This window comes from Anticarsia gemmatalis, chromosome 26 (assembly GCF_050436995.1).
Source record: "Anticarsia gemmatalis isolate Benzon Research Colony breed Stoneville strain chromosome 26, ilAntGemm2 primary, whole genome shotgun sequence".
NCBI classification, from domain to species: Eukaryota; Metazoa; Arthropoda; class Insecta; order Lepidoptera; family Erebidae; genus Anticarsia; species Anticarsia gemmatalis.
The window spans coordinates 6084553-6106361 of record NC_134770.1 but is presented as its reverse complement, the minus strand read 5'-3'; the positions used below and the strand labels follow the sequence as shown (position 1 = coordinate 6106361).

The 21809-nt window shown below is 33.8% G+C and overlaps 1 protein-coding gene across 1 annotated transcript in view; it reads left to right on the top strand.

Annotated features, from left to right (window-relative positions):
* The first annotated feature begins 1660 nt into the window (after positions 1-1660).
* Positions 1661-21809, top strand: part of LOC142984222 (uncharacterized) — a 36993-nt gene continuing 16844 nt past the window's right edge. The window contains exon 1 of the mRNA XM_076131671.1: positions 1661-1947. Coding sequence (XP_075987786.1) covers positions 1866-1947 — 82 coding nt within the window. The 5' untranslated portion in view covers positions 1661-1865. The remainder of the gene's footprint in view (positions 1948-21809) is intronic.

Here is a 21809-nt window from a genome sequence, read left to right as displayed (position 1 = left end):
ATAGGAGGAAGGCGTGATTTTATGTATGAATATGACTTTAAAATAAAATAGACTAAGTTTTAATTATTAATGTTTTGACGGTGTAAACTACTTAAAGGTATAATAAAGATTAGTCATAATAATCATGGCGCAATAGTGTACATATATGTACACTATGTGTGTGGCATATATGTACTTACATATAAGTTAGGATATAATATTTTCATGATCGTTATTTTTATGAAACATTCCGATAGTGGAGTTGCTGAAGCCTCCCGTGAAAAAAAAACAAAAGTTTTAGTGAAAATCAGTAAATAGTTACGTAAATCTTTGTAAAATTTAAATGCAATACCAATTTCGACTTGTCCGAGTAAAGATTTATTGGAGTTTTCATTGATTTATGTTTTCCAGCACAGACTGTTGGCATTCTGCCCGGTGCCCGGCCAGCTGGGAGAAGAACAACACACCCTTAATGTAGGTAAATAACTGCATTGATATATCTCTGAGAGAGTTTTTCAATGTAAAATAACGTATATAACTATATACATAAGTGAGACAAACAGCGTGATTATCTATAGTCACTAACGAGTATCAAGAATTTGACTTTTAAAATATACCAAACAATTAGTTTCCACGGCACCCGCTAGAGGCGCTGATCAGGTTTTCATACGAAATTTCCCGATAGCTAGCCGGTTGGCGATAGTCGATAGTAGTATATAATCGCGCCATAGGAATAATATTTTTCTTTTCTGTTGCAATTAGCTCAAAATCCTCAACCAGAATCCCTCAATACTGTTTTTCGTGAATCAGCAACGGATTCCGATACCTCTATGATGAGTAGTCACAAACACGGTGTCACTGAGAGTGCGAAAAGAGACGTAGGTAATTGTAATGAAAAGAACATCTCTCTAGCAAGAGAAAGGGTCGGTAAACCTTCAGATCTTGAGACCTTGAGACCATAGGGACTAGCTAGAGACCAAATAATCCTATATGTTACGATTCCTGCAAAGCTCTTTTGCTTTAATCGCATTTATTATCTCTGTCATGTAAGTCATAATTAATTTTGTACCAGATTTTACTACGAATAGAATAAAAACAAGTCAGGTTATATTATTCCACCACAGAAGGGTGTGTTGGCAAGCTGCACACATTCGAAACAATTTTCTTGGCAACTGTTACCGAAATGGAATTATATTTTCGTTCACCGTTTGTGTAAGTGATAATAAATTTATATTACGGGAACGTTTACGTCCATTCACAGGGGTCGGCCTTTGATTCACACCTTTGACTGGTGGTTCAATATCAACAAAAGCCTAAAAAACATATATTTTATGATTAACTTTGAACAATGTAAATACAACCTTCTCTAAAACTGGCTGTTTGTAAAATGTCCTCAGTTTTAATGTTCAAATAAAAAAAGTTGTTGTTTTTTTATTCCGCAATCGAAGCACGAGTCGGAATGCCTAAACAGCCAGCTAATTCAGAATTAATCACGTAAAGGGCACATAAAATAAAATGAATGAATAAAACCGATTCATTCATAAACTGTCTACCATTTTGTGAAAGGTTAAACATAAACCGAAATGTATACCGTCACGGTAACATTGCGTCGCGATATAGGCCAAGGAGAAAATTTGCGCATGCTCCAAAGAATTGATTTTCTTGAACATGACGTCACAATATGTCCGACGTTTGATCAACTCGCGCTCAGTATAAAAAAGTTAAATATAAGAAACCCTCACAGTTTACGAAAGACCAGCAGATGTATCAAGTTTATGCCAAATACTGCTGGTTCACGAGAATAGGGAATACGTTACGATAATAAATAAATGATATAAAAGCGCGTTGTGTTTAGTTCAGAGTGATACGGTATCTAAGGACACAAAATGGTTTATCGTATAGTACAGAAGAATTTTTTGACGATGTTCGACGTTACTACGATGATGCTGGCCAAGCTAATATGTTTATGTGAGTAAAACTATACATTTTATTTAATATTCTAGTGGTATTGCTGAAATTAAAGCCGACTTCATTACAATTTTATCTATTATCCATTGTTTTTCGTGGTCCGAGAAAATAGTGCGTCGGAAAATTGGAAGGCTTGTTGCTTCTATATTCAAATTTTCTGTAGAAATTTATGGTATTCTTTTCTTTTTAATTTAATTCAAGCAGCCAATGTTATTCACAAAAATATGTGTTCATTTTAATATTTGAATATTTAATAAACTAATTAACTTTCTACATTTTCCTTTGTTACATTTTTTATGGATTTAATAAAATTGTAATGGAGTCGGCTATCGCGTGTTAAAATCTTTTACGTTAATTAATGTGTCGAGTGTGTTGAAAACATTTGGGTATTTTTTTCAACACGACCTCCTTGATAATGTATTACATGGTATGCGGAAAGAAATATTACTATGATTAGGTAATTAATGGTCGAAAAACTAATGTTGTGGAAAATTGAGCGTATTTGTGAGGAAAAGTTTTCTTTTTTCTTATAATTACTATATTGTAGAAAACATGTCGAGCTATTATGATAATTTTCTGATTTCATCCAATTGCTATTAACCGGTTTTTATCGAGTGTCTACAAATGATCCGATGAAAGGATATACTAAAGCTCTTTCCTAACTTAAAATTTCTTTAAAAATAATCGTACTTTGTAATTAAATTCCCAAGAATCTGACGGCCGGTTTCACCATCATCTGTTAAATAAGTAAGCAATGTAGCAAAATAAGAAAAAATAATTACATATCCTTTTGAACATTTGCTGTCATTTTATCTATGCATAAATACTAAAACCGGTATAACTCGAAAGATTTAACCCAAATACATAATTTGTTTTCACGGAAATGAGATATTTTAGCATTCTGTAAACTCTTACTTCAGACACATTTTGAATTTCAAGAGCTCTGGTTCAACGAAACGAGAATATTTAACCAAGAATAATTATATAACTTTACAGAGAATTATCATTTTAATAGAGGATTACTTGACGTTTGAAATAAACTACTTTTACCAACATTAGGTACAATTTTTTTTGGTTTATTCCCCACCGGCAATCGACAGACAACTTTATTAGAATACTAATTAGGTTTATTAATTAAAAGGGACATTGTCTGATATAATTAACACTGGAATCTATCAAGAACGGAAAACGACAGAAAAATAAGCTTTTTATGATGCTATTGCAGTTCTCACACGTTTAACCACAATACTTTTTATTGATATTTTTCACAATTGCCGGAACAGTACCAGTTGGCTAATATACTCCTTTATCTAGCTGGTCTAATATGAAATCAATACATAAGCATAATTTTAACGATATATTAGACTTGAAAAATATATTTATGCATGGGCCTCTGTAGTTGATAAGATTCGTAAAAAAAGGAATGTAGAGGTAGGCATTTTTAAAAGGTACGTGTTCTTTACTTTCGACATTAAAACTTAATTTCATCTTAACTTTAGTTAATCTTATAAGATAATACGCAGTGCTCTCATATCGTTTCTTTAACGACGCGGCACCGTACAGAAAACTGCGTAATTTCTTTTCTTTGTAACTTATAACTGTTCGGAATAAAACCTCATTTTAATTTTATCAAGGGACACATTAGCATAGGCTTTTACACTTTTTACTCGTTCAAATAAACTTTCGAGAGGTCATAAAATATGAAGACTTTTATGACCTTAATTTTCAGAAATAAGTTCGGATTATTTTAAGTCTAGCATAAGTTTTGCCGTCGGTTTATCACATTAAATATTTAACGTGGCTTTCTTAGTACTTTCCGGGATAAAACGCGAAGTTATTTTGTAATCGTCGAGGTTAATTATTTCGAAGAATCTTTGAGAAAGGTTCTTGAATCAGAGAGATTAAGCGTAAGGAAATAAGTAGATTTGATTTTATTAACGGCGGTTCTTTTTAAATTAACAAAATAAATAAATATCATTGTACATCTCATACACGTTATTGCGGCAAGGTGACCACGTTAACCATTGCGCCAAACGTTCAGTTAAAATACATACATACATAATTTCACGCCTGTGGTACCCAAAAGTGCAGGCAGAGATGTTTGAAACCCCGACTACAAAAATAGTTTCGAGTAATAACAAAAATACATAGATAATATCACGCCTTTTTCCCATACAGGTAGGCAGAAAGCAAAGAATTAAAAAATTAGTCCTTTAACAATCGAATTTAACCCAGATCTCGTTCAATTATAATTTGTGACAAAGCAAATCTTTTCGTCGTATTCCCTATTTATCTGTAGGCGTTATTATAGAATTTATCTCAATCCATCATCATCAATAACTCATTACTGTCCTACTGGACACGTGTCTCCTTTCTCATGTAAAAGGTTAAATATACTGTAAGTGTTCCGTAGATTTGCCGTGGAAGTTGCCTTGTATTATTACTGAACATTTTTATAAACTTCTTTACTTATTAAATGAGGAGTGTGTATGTTCCGTTTTGCTGCAAAAACAGCTAGACTGATTTGGATAAAGTTATGGGTTAAATAAAAATGTAAAGTTAAAGATAAAGTTGACCATGCATATAAGCTTGTTAAAGATAAATTAGATTGATCAACAGTCCTTGATTTGTTTTAGTAACACAATTTACAATAATGTAATAATCCCCAGTAAAACTCTTCTTTACCGTCTACATTTTATTCTAGAAGCCAATTCTATAGAAACTTTGACATTGCCAAGTGCACAGTTAAAAAAAACAAAGACAAATAGCATTTCTTTCAATAAAGCTACATTACCAACATTCTAAATACAAAACTCCACTACCAACATCAAGAAACGAATAAAAAGTCGAGCACGTTTAGTTGTTCCTTTGAAATCGCATCACGTCTGCGCTGTCATGTGTCGGGAACACTCACGTTATTGTTGTAAAGCCTTGTATGTCGTTAGGTTGCTATCTGCGATGTATTGTGGGAGATTTCTCCTGATTTTCATGACGTGTGGCTGGAATAGGAGAGTTTTGTCTTTTTATTTTTGTTTTGACTTTTGTTTCTGCAGTCGTGCTAGCAGTCTCTTAGGCTGGATGTACTAACTGCTGAATATTGTAGTATTTTTGAACTGGTGTAAACGTTTAGATGGATTTCAAACTTCTCAACTTTTTATGGACTGTAGCCTTATTCACAACTAGCTGACCCGCGCAACATCGCTTGCGTCATCTAAGAGAATGGGTCAAAATTTTCCCCGTTTTTGTAACATTTTACGTTGCTACTCCGCTCCTAATGATTGTATCGTGATGTTATATAGCCTTTAGCCTTTCTCGATAAACGGGCTATCTAACACTGAAAGACAACAAGACACTGATTAGCGCGTTCAGACAAACAAACAAACATACAAACAAACTCTTCAGCTTTATAATATTAGTATAGATGAGTAAAAAATTCCAGCATCCCGTTACATAATAGTTGAACTAATTATAATTTCCTTGTTATTTGTTATTTTTCTTTGGACCCGCTATTACAAAAAGCTGTAGCGCCGCCCAGGGAACGGCCCCGCCATTGAGAACCTATGATATAGGCCGATGCATGTACAAACTCGTATTGGTACAGACCTCTGCAGTTTCGCTTACGTAACGATAAACGTCTGATTTGCGCAGGAAATTCTACACCCACCCCACCATTCTGCTGGTAGCCGGAAATATTTATCTATACTTGCACAGACGGGGCGGCTATTTCAAATTTAAGACAGTTGCAGATGCACAGGTGAACTCTCCGGTAGAACAAAGCACAATCATCCTTATCATTAGTTAAAATACTCTGACGACTTCACTAATTCAATTTGTCAGTTGCATATTACTACTTTTTGAAAGGACTTTATCACTTAGATACATAGAGAAAGCCACTTCCATTTTGACATTAAATGACTAAGAAACTACACTTTGAGGTTGTAATGCAACGATTTTGAGTCTAATCTATGAATTTATTTTTAAGTTTCGTTTATATTTATTGGTATTCTACATTCTACTATGTTCTTCCCGCATTGTTTCCAGTCACCGGCTGTAACACATTTCCTTGAATTATTTGTACTCCCTAGGCACAAAAACTATTACATAACCAAGAATAGTCTTCAACAAAAAAAGGCTTGACTAAAACAAATGTGTTTCAGTTTCATTCTCTTAATATAAATAACAGCGTAGACATATCCTTTTCATAATACATGTATTTTCTTTGTACTATCTCCCAGTTTAGCAGAGTAGGTAACTTATCCTGATGACTGAACCAATAGCATAATACATAATCATGTTGCGTTTGAAGAAGACAGCATGCATGAATTTGTGTTACTAGTTTCTAAAAAAATAATTTAAAGTACTTAATACAGACATACTTGTCAGCCTAGTCTGTTGTCAAACTATGTTGGAGTCGGCTTCCAGTCTCACCGTATGTAGTTGGCAACCAGTAATTTACATGGAGCGACTGCCTATCGATCACCCACAACCCTGTTACCTGGGTTATAATATAGTATAGACAAAGACATATCTACAGACTGAAGACCTATCATATACAGTGTGACGACGTACTCTGGCGTGATAAAAACTACATATTTATTTAGATTTTTGCAATGCAAAGATTATTATGGATCCTCTCCAGTATTCTTTATTCAGTCATCGAGAATTATTTCAGTCAAATTACATTTCCTTATCTGAATTTGTGGTCCCTAGACACAAAAACTATTGCTGAAACAAGAATAGTCTTTAACAAAAAAGGCTTGACTTAAACAAATGTGTTTCAGTTTCATTCTCTTAATATAAATAACAGTGTAGACATATCCTTTTCATAATACATGTATTTTCTTTGAACTATCTCCCAGTTTAATGTTCGCTAATGGAAGCTCTGTGCGTGTGAATATTTTATCATGTAGTTGTACCGTGATAATGTATACCTTATGTAATGATGAATGAGTGTGGTTTAATCATTTAGGCTTTGGGACGGCAGGTTTTTATTATGATGGGTGGTAGAAGGGTAAATTGGAAATGTCAGATACTTTTTGTTGTCAGTACTATAGTTTGTTTCGGCGTTTTTTACGAGATATTTTAAAGAGTTATGTAGCGCAATCGAAATCGAAGAACTAGTCTTTCTTCCGACTATGTTGGAGTCGGCTTCCGGCCTCACCGATTGCTGAATACCAGTCTGTACTTTACATAGAGCGACTGCCTATCGGACCTCCACAACCCATTTACCTGGGTTATAACACGATACCCCTCGATGAACCTTGTTGTCAGACTTTCAAACTTCTGACTACTGGTAACGACTGAAATAGCATTTAAACTGATACTTGACAAGGCCACATTGAAGCCAACAGCAAATTCAAGGCTGTTAAAAGTACTCTACTTACCACAGGAGTAAAACAAACCTCTCGTTCAGAAACCACTTCACCCAAGAGGATAGCAGGTCCTTACGAACATTGAACAAAGTAAAACTAATAGCTAACTGGGGACTAGCACTTCGGGAAACTTCGACAACTTCCGGAAATAGCCGAGCTCCTTAATCATCTCATCCAATATCATCTTCAGCAAAGCTTTTTTCCAACTATGTTGGAGACGGCTTTCACTCTCACCTGTAGCTGAATACCAGTATTATACATGAAGCGACTGCCAATTGGACCTCCACAACCAGTTACGTAGGTTATAACACGATACCCCGCGATGAACCTTGTTGTCAGACTTTCAAACTTCTGACTAGTGGTAACGACAGAAATAGCCTTAAAACTGATACTTGACAAGGCCACATTGAAGCCAACAGCAAATTCAAGGCTGTTAAAAGTACTCTACTCACCACAGGAGTAAAACAAACCTCTCGTTCAGAAACCACTTCACCCAAGAGGATAGCAGGTCCTTAAGAACATTGAACAAAGTAAAACTAATAGCTAACCGGGGACTAGCACTTCGGGAAACTTCGACAACTCCCGGAAATAGCCGAGCTCCTTAATTATCTACAACAAAGATTTCCATTGTGGATGGTTAATCTAATAAGAGATGGGAATGCGAGATGATTCAATGAAATTTAATTCAGAATCGAATTATTAATTTTGAGGAAATATTATTGTTTAAGTTACAGTTAGTGAATTGAGCAACTTGTGCTAAAAGCTGTACTTTTTTATATCGAGTAGATTTTTCATTAAAAGATTATTTTCCAGTTACATTTGGTTCATTTAGTGTCAATAATTTTGATAAGTTCAGTTTTAAGAATTACAAATAGAATGCAATTATGCGTACATTCCATTCCATGGTGTGGTAGTCTTGCCATTCGATGAAAATCTTTTTCCCTGAGTGATTATATACCGATAGTTGGATGCAACTTGCTTATGTTTGGCGTGAAATTTGGAACTGTTTAGTTTCACTCCAGGTTTAAATCAGTAGTGATCCTTTTTAGAAAAACTCTTTAATAACAGCAGCAAACACTATTATCTGGAGCGCCTATATCGTAAAATATAAAAGGAAATGTGGATTTTAATTTCATAATAGCATTGTGTACACGCATAATTTAATTAGCAGATCTCAGGAGGTTTACTAAACCGTAACCCAAGCTTTCCAAGACAAAACAAGAAGTAAGTAAGACCTTAATTAAACAACGCCACATACGGAACAAAAAGCTTGTCTCAACTATCTCACAAGTTTAATCAAACAAAGTAAGGATGAGACGGATAAATAAACGAGGCCGTGGATATGTGCAGTATATACTAATTAATCTTTTGTATCCTACTAAAGCTAACCTAATTACTACTACAGTTATATTGAGAAAAAAAAAGAAAAATTAAGAATAATATGTTTAGAATCATTACTGGATTTTTTTTATGACACAAACACTCTTTTAAAATAAAAAAATCTAAAGAATCAGCATTCAATTCTTCGTGCGGCATTTTATTCTCTTGTTTCGCTCTCATAGTTAATTCCATTTTTCTTGGGATCAGTCAGAGATCCATGTGCTATGGACTACAATATGGGCAACTCAATAAAATTAATGAAGCAGAAAGTATAGTGTATTTTGAAACTAATCAAAGCAATATCGCACTGTAAAGAGCGTTAGACAGTTATTATATTCCTGGTAAAGAAGGCACCATAATAGCTGAAAACAAGGAGTGTTTCCAATCCTCTCGACACTAGAACTTGATCATGAAACCAAAAAATATTAATTTCTTCATCTATTGTAAATATTACAATCTATAAAAACAAAAACAAATGCAAAAAGAGGTTTCATAACCAACAATGTCCAACACATTACTACCAACTTCACCGTGATGTTCAGGAAATACGCTCGAAGTAAAACAAAAAAATAATAGCATAACTTGTACCGTTCTACTTTGAAATTGTATCACGCCCTAGATGTTGCCAAGTTTCATATTTTCATCTCCCGTTGTTACAGTGTTAATATTTCATCATCTAGTTTCCCATGTATGGAAAAGTTACAAACTAGTTTATGATAGTCGTTCGAGCTTTTGTTTCTAAGAATTTAAGGTTTCTAAGAGTTTTCTTTACCTTTAACTAGCGGACCCGACAGACGAGACGTTGTCCTGTCTACACGTCTTTAATTTGAAAATTTTAAACTTTTTTAAATAATCTAAACCATTCTCAGATCCCCTTGAACACACACAAAAAAATCATCAAAATCGGTCCAGTCGTTTAAGAGAAGTTCAGTGACACACTTACAGAAGAATTATAAGTATATATAAAGATTTATCACAAGTTCTTGAAGGAAGATGTCATAAATAATTAAATAAATTTACGGTAAAACTTTTTACATCAATTTAACATTAATGAAGTATTATACCTACTAAACTAAACTATGAATAATTAACAAAAAAGAAAATATTTACAATTATACAATATTGTTCTTGAAGGTATGTAAAGTCCCCAATGTATACTTGGCCAGCGTTGTGGACTTAAGGCCTAACCCCTCCCTCATTACGGGAGGAGACACTAGCCAAGCAGTGGGACACGGTTTAAATTTATTTATTTTCTCACTTGTTTAAACTAAGATTTGTATAACTATAGCCTCGGAGTTTCGTAGCTGATTTAGAATAATAGATAGGATATTTTTTAAGTGGCTCTTTCGGGTCGGTGACCTTTTGCTAAGGTTCTTGGCTCTTAGGTGAATTTGCCACCATTTGTAGTCACGCAACTGTTTTTGAATACCTTTGCTTTGCAGTGTTTATTGAAATCCATAAAAAAAACGCTAATTTTATTTTATCTAATTTAATGTATCTCGTGATGAAGTTATGTGAGATTAAAATTTAAACTTAATTAAATGCCAACATGAGTTAGGCCTGTCTCACCCCAGGTGTAACAAACAGGTTTTGGTTTCTACTAAAAAATGCTATTTACTACGATCCCATCAAATTCTTTCTAAATTAATTAATTAATAAAATTTTAGAAGAAATATATTAGCTTTTCGCTTTTTCTATTATCTTGATAAACAAATCAATCAATATGGTTCCAAAGTAAGATCACATATTTCAATATTACATCAGCATCTTAGAATCAATAAGGCCCAGACCTTTTGTTTTACTGCCATGAAGGAGGACAGGTGCCGACTAAATATTATGCAAATGCCGCTCAATCTAACCTAGTTTAGACCTACCCTTATCTGAACGGTCTATGATTTATGGTTATGCATAGACAATTTTATTCTTTATCGATGGCCTGATTGGAAACCTTTTTTAATAAAATCGGATTTGATTTCTAGGTTTTTAGAGTCGGTATATTTAAGGCTGAATCAGAATGTGGATTTTTTAGATAGATTTTTGTTTGACCTCTGCGATTTCTAGATATTTACATACCATTTACAGGAATGTTACTTCAGTTAAATTAGAACCTTATTATGTTAGGAAACCTCAGTACGTTTCTATGTCTATTACTAACTTATTATGGTTAAGTGTGTGTAATGCTTCAACAAGCTTCTCGTTTTATCATTTTCCTACACGAGTTCAAACCCCTTCACATCATCAGCGATTGATGCTGTATTTCGATGATCCTGTATAACAAGATGTATGAACAAGAAAGATGGAAAGGAAGTTTATAAGGATCGTAGCAAGTGGTGATGTTAGGCATTGCCTACTCCTAGGAAAAAGGGAGTGATTTTATATGTGTATCTTGCATGAGCACCCTAATAAAGTTCCACCGTATTAAAATTCACAAAAAAGTCTCATAAAACCTTTCCTAATTTCGACCAAGATAACAATATTCAATATCCCAAGTATGTACCTATATTACATATACATTGTACACTCAGAGATCGGTCGATGTCAATCAGATAACCTTCTTTTTAATTTATATAGGGGCTTTCATCCCCCGATGGCGGCCATTGATCGGATAAGCCGTTTTGTACCCTCTGCAAACAGAGCCGCTTTGTACTTATATGTCATGGTAATATGATTATTTTTTGTATATTTTTGGACTTCCTTTTCTATATAGCGGAAGCTTTCGGCACCACTCGTGTTGAGTTTTGTTGGTGCTTATCTTCTTCACCAGGAAAAATCAGTAGGTCCATTCCAGTCCAGACGTTTAGATATGAAAGCAGTACAAACAAACAAACAAATATAAATAACCAGGTCGATATGTATAACAGCACCAAGATCGCTAGTAATTTTGCTAGTGGTCTTCCTTGATGATTATAACCCAATACCAGACTAGTATTGGTTCCAAAATTTCGAAGCGTAGAATCAGCTCTAATAGTCGCTCAACATAGTCAATCATTCGAAACCTTATATTGTTAAGCATGCATATCAGAATGTTTAATTAAACACTAAAATTCGAAAATATGAGTCGGAGTTGTGAAGCGACTTTTTTAGCTGTCTGTACAAAGTACTACAAAAATGTACTGTAGAAAATTCTCTGCAGCAGTCTGGAATATGATACTGCCGCAAATGTCAGTAGCTCTATCACGAGAGACAACATACTTAACGAAACCTGAGTGCATTCACACCCCTCTACATCGCTTTACCCTTTACAGAAACACAGCTATAAAAAAGACAAACGATAGAAATCCTCATTGTTTTCATAACATACTTTCGTTCTGCTAGATAATTTCCAGACGTATTAACCCAATGACATTTAGTTCGGCCTGTGACCTGTGGCCTTACGAACATAATTACAGTTGCTACGATGAGCTGGAATGTTCAATAGTGTCTCGTAATCATTCATATGTCAAACTAAAGTGGTTATAGGAAATTGCGTGTTGTTTTTGATACCCACATATAATATTTGAGTAATTTACAGAGGGATTTTTCAGTTCGGAATGTACTTTTATCTGTCTTTTACTCGTCCCTTTATGTTGCTTGATTGATTGAGTGACTGCAGTTTTCATAAACCTTGTAATTTACACCTGGGTCAAATATGGCAAGCCAAAAAATATGGCCACATACATATTATTCCAAACATGAATCGCATGAATCCGAACAGCGTATCCTAATATCGGTCAAAGTGAGACATGCATGAGGCTTGGAACAATGGCTATATGGCCATATTTTTCTTCTGGTCTTATTCGAACCAGGTACCTTACATACTGGACAATGACCATCTTTAATGTGCTCGTCTATAGAGCGAAAGACTCAAGCTCCTTGAGCATCTTTTAGTGATCCATTATTTATTTAATGTGGGATTACACCACAACTATTTATTATAATGCTACTTTGGATCGTTTTATGCAGACATAGCTTTCGCAACAGATAATACGGACTTTTTTCTCTATACTCTACGGAATGAAAACTAAACTAATATATTGTGTGTCCTGTCTTATTGAGAATGTACCGTTTTGAGTATCTGTCCTAACGAACCCTTTAATGTATGCCTGTAATTTACCTTTGTTTTTAGGAAATCGAAAAGGATATCACTTAATTTTCAAAGAAAATGTCTTGACTTGACAACTTGAATTTCAGTTGGTGTTTATTTTCATAATAAATAAATTTAAGAATGTTGTGCATGTCTGTAATTGGCATAAGCATACGCCCTTGTATTATAACCTACGGAAACTATTGTAATTGTTGATGTTTATTCTGTTGACATGCCTTATAAATAAATAAATAATATCCATCCTCGTGTCCGGTCAAGGTGAGCATTTTATCATGATTGTTCATGATCAACATAATCGCGGGTAATCGTTTTTCTAGAAAATTACTCCTTCGATTATGTATTACGAATATAGCTTTTTAATTTGTACCAAAGATATTATATTTGACATTTCAATAAGTGATATAATATAATGATGTGGAAGAAAAATAATGTCAATCTATAGCTTTTACTATTCTATAGTTTAGTACTAGCTGACCCGGCAAACGTTGTTTTGATATACCTATAAAAAAAATTGTACTTAGGGGTATGAAAAATAGATGTTGGCCGATTCTCAGACCTATTCAATATGCTCACAAAATTTCATGAGAATCGGTCAAGCCGTTTCGGAGGAGTATGGTAACGAAAATTGTGACGCGAGAATTTTATATATTAGATATAAATACACTTTAGTATATGTAGTATAATCTATAGCTACTGATATTTTATAGAAACTTACCCGACTTGGATTTATAAGAAGGGCGTTATCTCTTAATTTACCGACCCGATTCACAACGATTAATACGGAGCTATATTATCTCTGTGTAAAATTGATTCCTTGTATTGTGGAAAGGTCACAGGGTATTTTTCAACACTGATAAAAGTTTCTTCAATACAGTATACGTATAAACCACACAGTTAATTTGTTTTATTTCGACGCTTCTGCGTGTAGTCTTTTAATATGCTAGGAGATTTGAGTCCACCCAGAGGAGTGTATGCTTAATGCATTAGCCACATAAAAAAGGGAGACTTGAGTCAGTTTACCAAGTATTCCCTCGGGCACTATAATTATACTGGGGCCAGGTACCAAACATCCGATATCCAGGATTCCTTTGAATATATTGATACTAAGTATACCCTGAAGCCAGCAATGCCTATGGACTCTGTACTGTCGTTAAAAGCTAATCGATAATTGAATCATGCTTAGCAGAAAAATATATTTCCTAATTCTCTTAACATAGGTGCTGCAATAAAGTATTAGTACTGCAGTAGTATTGAGAGAAAATGATATCCCTTTGGGACGATTCTCAGCGATGCTCTTTGTGAGCTCTTGAACGTACACTTAGTGTAGTATTTAGTTGGGCAAAATGTGCTTCCCCCGAGACCAAAATGGAGGAAGTGATTTTGTAATCAATGAATTTGGTGCTGCATCGCAAAGTTAAACTGACTGAAAATGCTTTGCTGTGTTGCTACAGTCTTTGCAGTATCTCTATAGTTTGATAATTGCTGTTTAAGTAAACTATTGCTGATAATTGTAAACGAAAACAAGAAATAACATACTTCTGTTAGTTTCGACTGATTTAGGCAACAGCTTTTTTATAGCTTTTTTATAGCAATTTTATATCGGGTCTTAAACGCGATTGAAAATTAAAGGCTTGTATACCTTATTTGTTCACCCGTCATTTCAATAATATTATGTGTACTAGTCGCGTAGAGTTTAAAAACGGTAAGTTTTTATAGAATTCAATCAATACCATTAAAAAACGTAAAATACCTTTGATATCTTCAAATGGAATTTTCCAGTCCCGTTAACAGCCTTCAACTTTAGTAGCAGACGTTTCGGAAACAGGTACCTCCATTACTAACCCAATAACCGGCCAATAAAAGAATCCCATTAGAATCAGAAAGAGTATAATAAAATAAAAGTTTGTAAAGTTTGAAGTACCGAGTGCCTATAAATTGATTTATTGTTGGGTCGGAAAAGGCTTGAACAAATGAAATTTTTACGACATCATTGAAAATCTTTAATGGAGGCGACATGATCTTTCGCTTCTGCTTGATTGATAGTTTTTGTAGGTTATTGCTGGAAATAGATATAGGTGCGTCGGACTTATGAAGCAATGACGTATGATTTGAGCAAATTTGAAGGAAATACACATAAAGTGACAAAGAACTAATAAATAACCAATATAAGATCCGATTAACTACAACTGAATTGATTAGCCAATAATAAGGAATTCTGTAAAATATTTGATACATTTTTTTTATTAAATTTTGGTGTCATTTTATCTATCGGATGGGGTAAAAGATATTTATCCATTAGCCGAGAAATTGGGCATAAATTTCCGAGTAATTAGCAACTATATATGATTTCTGTGAGCAGAAAATCATCACAGTGACCTCAGTTGACCTAATTGCAAGTCAAAATCAATACAAGCCTGAAATAATATACTGCATATGCTTCTATATAGGACATGAAAATTTCAATTATAACGGTGGAATTTAAAAAGTTTTTCTGAAATATAAAACTGTGCATTATTATAAAGCAGATTGTTGCAACCTTTTGTACTAATAATTGTATTACATGGTTTGTTAAAGAATGATTGTGTACTATTTACAGTTATTAATATTTTTGAAACGTATCTAATATTTGAATTGATAAAACAAATATTTTTTTATGTAAGTAGGTATGTTATTTTCAATGAAACTTGTTAATTCTATACGCATGTGCTAACTCAGTGTGATTATACCAAATTACTTAGCGACGGTCTTATTATCAAAAACCAAATGGCGTACTGGTAATAAGTGTTTTTTTACAAATGTTATTTCATTCACTAGCTTTCAAAATATTAATATTTAAGTAGTTTAAACTGTAAATTATATTTTTGGAGTTACACACTCTGATAATAAGACCGTCGTTATGTTCTATTGCTTGTCTATCTAACCATTACTTTACAGGACCCTCACAGAATATCAGCGTTAAAGAAAATATATTTTATTACCGAGCTACAGACGTAACTTAAGTCTTTCTCTGTTAAATGATTTAGAGCAAGGCTAAAGTCGCCGATGTCGTTACGGTTGCAACATCAAGTCCTCGTCTTCTACGGTCTTCTTGGTCTACTCGGTCTTCTCGTCTACTGGTCTACTGGTCTACTACTGGTGAGTGGAGGCCTCTCGTTGCTCGAATAAGCAACTAGAGGGCTCGACTTAACGGTAGAACGTATTCAACAGTGGAATTTCAGCTGGAAAAGGTATATTAAAATGGTTTACGTTGTAATGGTGTTATTTAGTGGCGTGCATGTTACATGCGTAAATTACTAATATCTATTAAATTAAGGGAGAGAGGATGTATATTAATTAAATATTGATGTATATTGCTATTCTCAGTTATCGAATTATTAATTCCATGTATTTTTATGCCGCTAAAATATAATAACAATTACGTATAATGCTTACATTTAATAATTGACATGTGTATCATGTCCCCTAATTTCCTAAAGAGTGATCCTCGTGTATTTTATTACTACTTTGACATTTACGGTTTTAGAAATAATGCACAGTTTGTAATGAAAAATAATTAAATAAAAAAAACACGAATTTTACGTCTTCTAAAAATATAATCCCGGCAAAAACGCTCAATCACTTACTTAACGACAGACTAAGGTATTACGCGTACAGCCTATTACGTCACACAAGCCCATATCGATGACGTCATAACATGACATGTTCGACCCTACTGTCATGAAAATTGCATGTAATTTGATTACTTTTTATTAAGGCTAATGATTTTCAGCGTAGGTGAATAACCGCGGCTGTAAAAATTGGGCTCATTAGTAGAAGTTAATGGTATATAATAATTAATAACTAGTACTATAGTACCTATTAGTGGGGGTAAAGATTTATTATACTTTATTGCTATTAACTATTTCTTAGTTAAGTAACCTAACTCAAAAAAAGCTAAGGTTCTATTTGACGGATCGAAGGCTTTATCAATCACAAAACATATAATCATAAATCTATACTAATATTATAAAGCTGAAGAGTTTGTTTGTTTGATTGTTTGTTTGTTTGTTTGTTTGAACGCGCTAATCTCGGGAACTACTGGTCCGATTTGAAAAATTCTTTCAGTGTTAGATAGACCATTTATTGAGGAAGGCTATAGGCTATATATCATCACGCTACGACCAATAGGAGCAGAGTAACAGTGAAAAATGTTACAAAAACGGGGAGAATTATGATTATCTTAAGTGACGCAAGCGAAGTTGCGCGGGTCAGCTAGTCTATAGTTATAAATAAAACTTAATTATAGAAATGTAAGTTCGCGCATAAATTTTTACTGCATTAAATTGGAAATTTCTTTTTTTATGTTTGTAACTGTCGGGACAAGATTTGTGTGGGATCTATGGAATCAAAATTCCCATGGGAATGGAATCAACGGGATAAAATGTACTACATCCTTCCGAAGTTAAACCAGTCAGCTAGTAATGTATATAATCTGCAATTTATTAATCAGAGACAAAAGTAGGCTTTCGAAAGAAAAGAGTAGGCTACCTAAAACTATTTTTGCATATTCACCGCCATTCACAAAGTCGAAGCACGTAGAAAGTCTATAAATAACAAGAAACGGAACAAAATAAAGGCAGTATTATTATCACAGTGTAGGTTTCCGAACTTATATAACTCGTCGGTTTCCGAACTAATAGAAATGGCGCCAATTTTAAGAATAGAACTCAATCGAAACTGCAGCCGACGTTTCATTCAACGATTTGTGAATAGAGTTTAAATGTAGAATGCCGTTCTAGAATAAATAGTTTGTGGTTTGTGTGGACTAAAATCGATGGACGTGTAGATTGGAAATATTTATTTGGTTTCGTTTTTTTATGTGTTCTTGCCAGTGGTGTATATTTCACGGATGGCAATATGGATAAGCTATTGTAGAGTACCTTTTTACGTTTTGTCATATAATACCTACGGCACTAAACTTGCATAGTTTGATCTTATTGACAGTGTCATTATACGAAATGTGGAATCAGTATGGTCAAACATAGATCTATGTAGGGCTAAATGATCTATAGAGTTAAGGTATACATATTACTACGTACTGCCTGCCTCCGTGGCGCAAAGTTCCCGGGTTGGAATTCCGGGTCGGGTCAAAAACTCGGATAGCGTCGGAGGGAAGTAAAAAAATCGAACTCTGTTTTTTCATACCAGAGCAAGGCCCATAAATGTAACAAACTTGGATTAGTGGGTAGTCTATGTACCTAATTAAAAGGTTTCCGCTATATCCTACAACTTTCTTAATACTCCGCATATGTTTCTAAATGTAAGCACTGTGAATTGTTTGAATCTCATTACCCATTTAGGCTATGTGTGGAACTGAAGGCAACTTCTGAACTCACTGAAACAGAATCAACTTTGGAAAAAGTTTTAATCTATGTAGTAACTAAATGTGAATATAATTAGTCACTTTATGTTCGGGTAGCTTTGCCAGCTTATACCTAATTGTTTTCATAAAATAAATAATTTTGCTAAAAATAGAATCTCCTTATGTCTATGCCTTTAAAAAAATGTGGGAGCAGGAAAAAAATGTATTAGTTCCTAAAGTGTTAAAATCGCGTGATTTATTAAGCTACATAAAAATAATACGTACATAAAAACTGCCAATTTGTTTCTTCTTGTTTCGGCCATAGCTTTTAAATTTTTATGCACTACGAAACAAACATGGCAATTATCAATGAAGACAAAGTTACGCATTTTTAATGATAAAACAATAACTACTCGTCAGACCTGAGTCAAACTTAAATGAGACCATGTGGAAAATTGGTAAGAGACAAAAACATGCCGAAGTCTTTAAACCTTCTTTCTTTTTTGAAGTTGGTTAAAAAAATCTCAATTAAATGATAGAAATATACGAATATCGTAAATATCCTGACAAAATTTCACGTTTCTAGTTTTAAGATATATTTTTTAACTAAAAAGCCAGCTCATCTTCTAAAAAGCATATTTTTTCTACATTACAGTTTCTCAGTACCGAAATAAAGGGTCCTAAAAACTGCTAGTACTACTTGGAATAATTTCATTTAGTAGAGTAATATTTTTCTTACGTTTTTGCCATGTCTCACGGTTACAGCTTCCAAAATATACTTGCCCTCATATTTTGGGTAAGATGGTACAATAAAATTTTTACACGCTTTAGGGATACTTGGGCAACTTTTCATTTTCGGTGAAACCTAGGTACCTACTTCGAAGATAGGGGCTTTGTCTTAATGTGGATTAACTTCATAAATTCTTGTAGTTTTCAAAGTCTTTCTCATTTTTTATAATAATATAGGGAAGAAAGAAAGTCGTTCTTGTGGTCCAGAATATTGGTCTTTAACTCGAGATAATTTAGAGAACTTTTAATATGAGTACAGTTTAAGAGCTTCACTTGTGTATTGTTTTCGAGGGATGAATTCAGATATTTTCCTACCATAACCCTGCTTGAAAACTAAAATGCATCCTTTTACAAGCTACACCGCTGTCTTTCTGCAAATTTTCAAAGAATCTTAAAGGTGGGTCCTGACTCTATTTCTAAAGAAATTCAAGCTCAAGATACGGTTCAGCTTCGAAGGAACGCTACTAAAGATAACACATTCCATATTCTATGTATTTTCATATCTACAGAACCAACAAGTTTTAGCGCGAGAACAAACTTAACTTTATTTTTCTAAGTACAAATTTCTCTTTCGTGTAGGTGTAGTCCCAAGGCGCTTGTTACGTGTACTCGTAATTATTACTGTGTATTTACGCGGCTGTATTATTCTGAAAAATGTTTGCTTTTTGTAATAAGCATGGCGGGAAATTACCTCGGATTTAGAAGGTTTTTCTTGACAATAAAGTCGAGAATACTGGACATTTTTACACGGAAAATATAGCGTTTTGATTAGAATCTATAGTTATGAAATCGGCAGTTTCACTCAAACCGTTTTGGACTTAATTAAGGCCTGCGCCAATTTATCGGCTACATGCAAGCGTGCACTATCGAAACCAAAAACTTAACATGCTCAAGGATAACTTAACATCTCTTAGGGTGTTGCAGCAAACCAAGGCTTTAAAGTCAAATCAATCATATCTATCATACATCTGCATCTTTTACCACGGGTGTATATCTCATGAACTTTTTCAGACAAAGATCTGAATTTCAAAGTGTTGCTTGTAAATAATTAGGACTCAATCAAGCAAGAGCGAGGAAAGATGTTTCTTACTTGTGACAGTTGGGACAAGCGTTTCCGAAGTCACATATTTACACCTATAAATTATGCTGTACTAGATCTACTTAAAGTAATTTCCCAGTAATAATTCATTATATTGTTTTAAGCCGTCATTGAACTAAGTCGGCTTTCAGTTTGTCGAACTTTGTCACAAGATTGACCGATAAAACAACTTAAATATAACATTCTATTTTTATTCTACGACGAAATAGGTCGAGTAAACAAAGCTTTAAACTTTACACTAAATAATGGTCGTAGAAAACTTAAAACTGCGCTGCAATTTGTTTCGATAGTCTCTTGAAAATTGCTAAGAATGAATGGATAATGCGAGCGAAATTTGAAAACATTTTAAACTGTATTACGGCACGCTATACAATGGCTCTTTTTAAAGTGATTTTCTTTTATTATTTAGTAGATTATAGTCAAGTGGCTGTCGGTTATTTTGTGTGGTATTTTTAATGGAAGGTTCTGGAGTATTATTATACATAATATACATAGTATTTCTAATTGTCAAGGCGAGACTTTCTGATAGTTAGTTTGTCGATGAAATTGAAATTGAAATTACAGCTATGGAACTGTAAAGGATTAATGAAATTATGATAAGTGATTCAAATAATGGCTTTAGTAGGTGTAACACACCATAGTAAGCTAATAATTACATAATTGACCTCAAATGCAGTCGGACTGTAGATAAGACACCATTATGTAGAGTATCTTCGTGCTTAAGAACGAAATAAAATATTCGGTTTTCAAGCAAAAAGTAAGGTTTATCGGCTAGAAAAAAACACGATTAAACTAATAAATATCTTTATTCTTTCTCGGTTTTTTTTTGGAACGTCCTGGATTATTTTTAGAAAGAAATGTTAATGCTTAACTCTACCAGCCATTTCTACATTTCAACAAGAAGATTCTTTATCCGGAAATACGGAAGCGAAGCCGGCTTATCATTTTAAATTCAAATGATATTTCACCGTAGCTATAAACATTGAAAAATTAACATTATAAAGGTCAGTGGAACCTGAAAATGGTTTCAGCAATAATCGTTTGCGTTCCAAATTGACTTGGCCCAATGTTCGTCCGTTCTGAGTGGTCATTTCGCAAATTTCATTAGGTGTGTTGGGTTTAACGATGATTTGCTTGTACAATTTAATACTGGGTTCGCTTCCCCGGGGAAGGCTCTTTATATTTGTAATATCTATATACCTAAATTGGCTTGTTTATAGGCCTTTGAACAGACGTGTACAAAATCCCACGTGACCAAAATCGGCTTATACCTATATGATAAATAAAAACATTAAATTATTCATATTTTTATATAGAGATTTAATCTGCCAGTAGTCAACCTCATAGAATTGGAACTGGCCGTCTTCTCGCTCAAGAGGGTACGTTAAAAGTTAATTTTGCGGAAAAAATCGAAAATCGAATTCGAATTCGGTTGCATCAGATTCGAGCTGATGTCAAATCGTGTTTTTGAAATTCCAAATTAGTGCTATTAAGAAAACAGTCTTTACATCACGTAGATTCTCAGGCTGCTCAAATGAAATCAACTTAGATACTAGGTTGACCACTAACCATACAAATAAATACGGTAAACATGGGTTATATTTCAAAAGGAAGAATAAATATGGAGTGAGTCGTATATTGAAAAGCAAATTGCGTTAGGTTTTTTCACAGTAGTTTGTAATAGATACTTTGCTCAGGTTTTTCACGTAGTAAAGATTTTGGTTCTCACAACTGAAAATTAAATTACTTTTACGAAAGTTTTAACACATTTATTTTACTAATTAACAAAGAAAATTA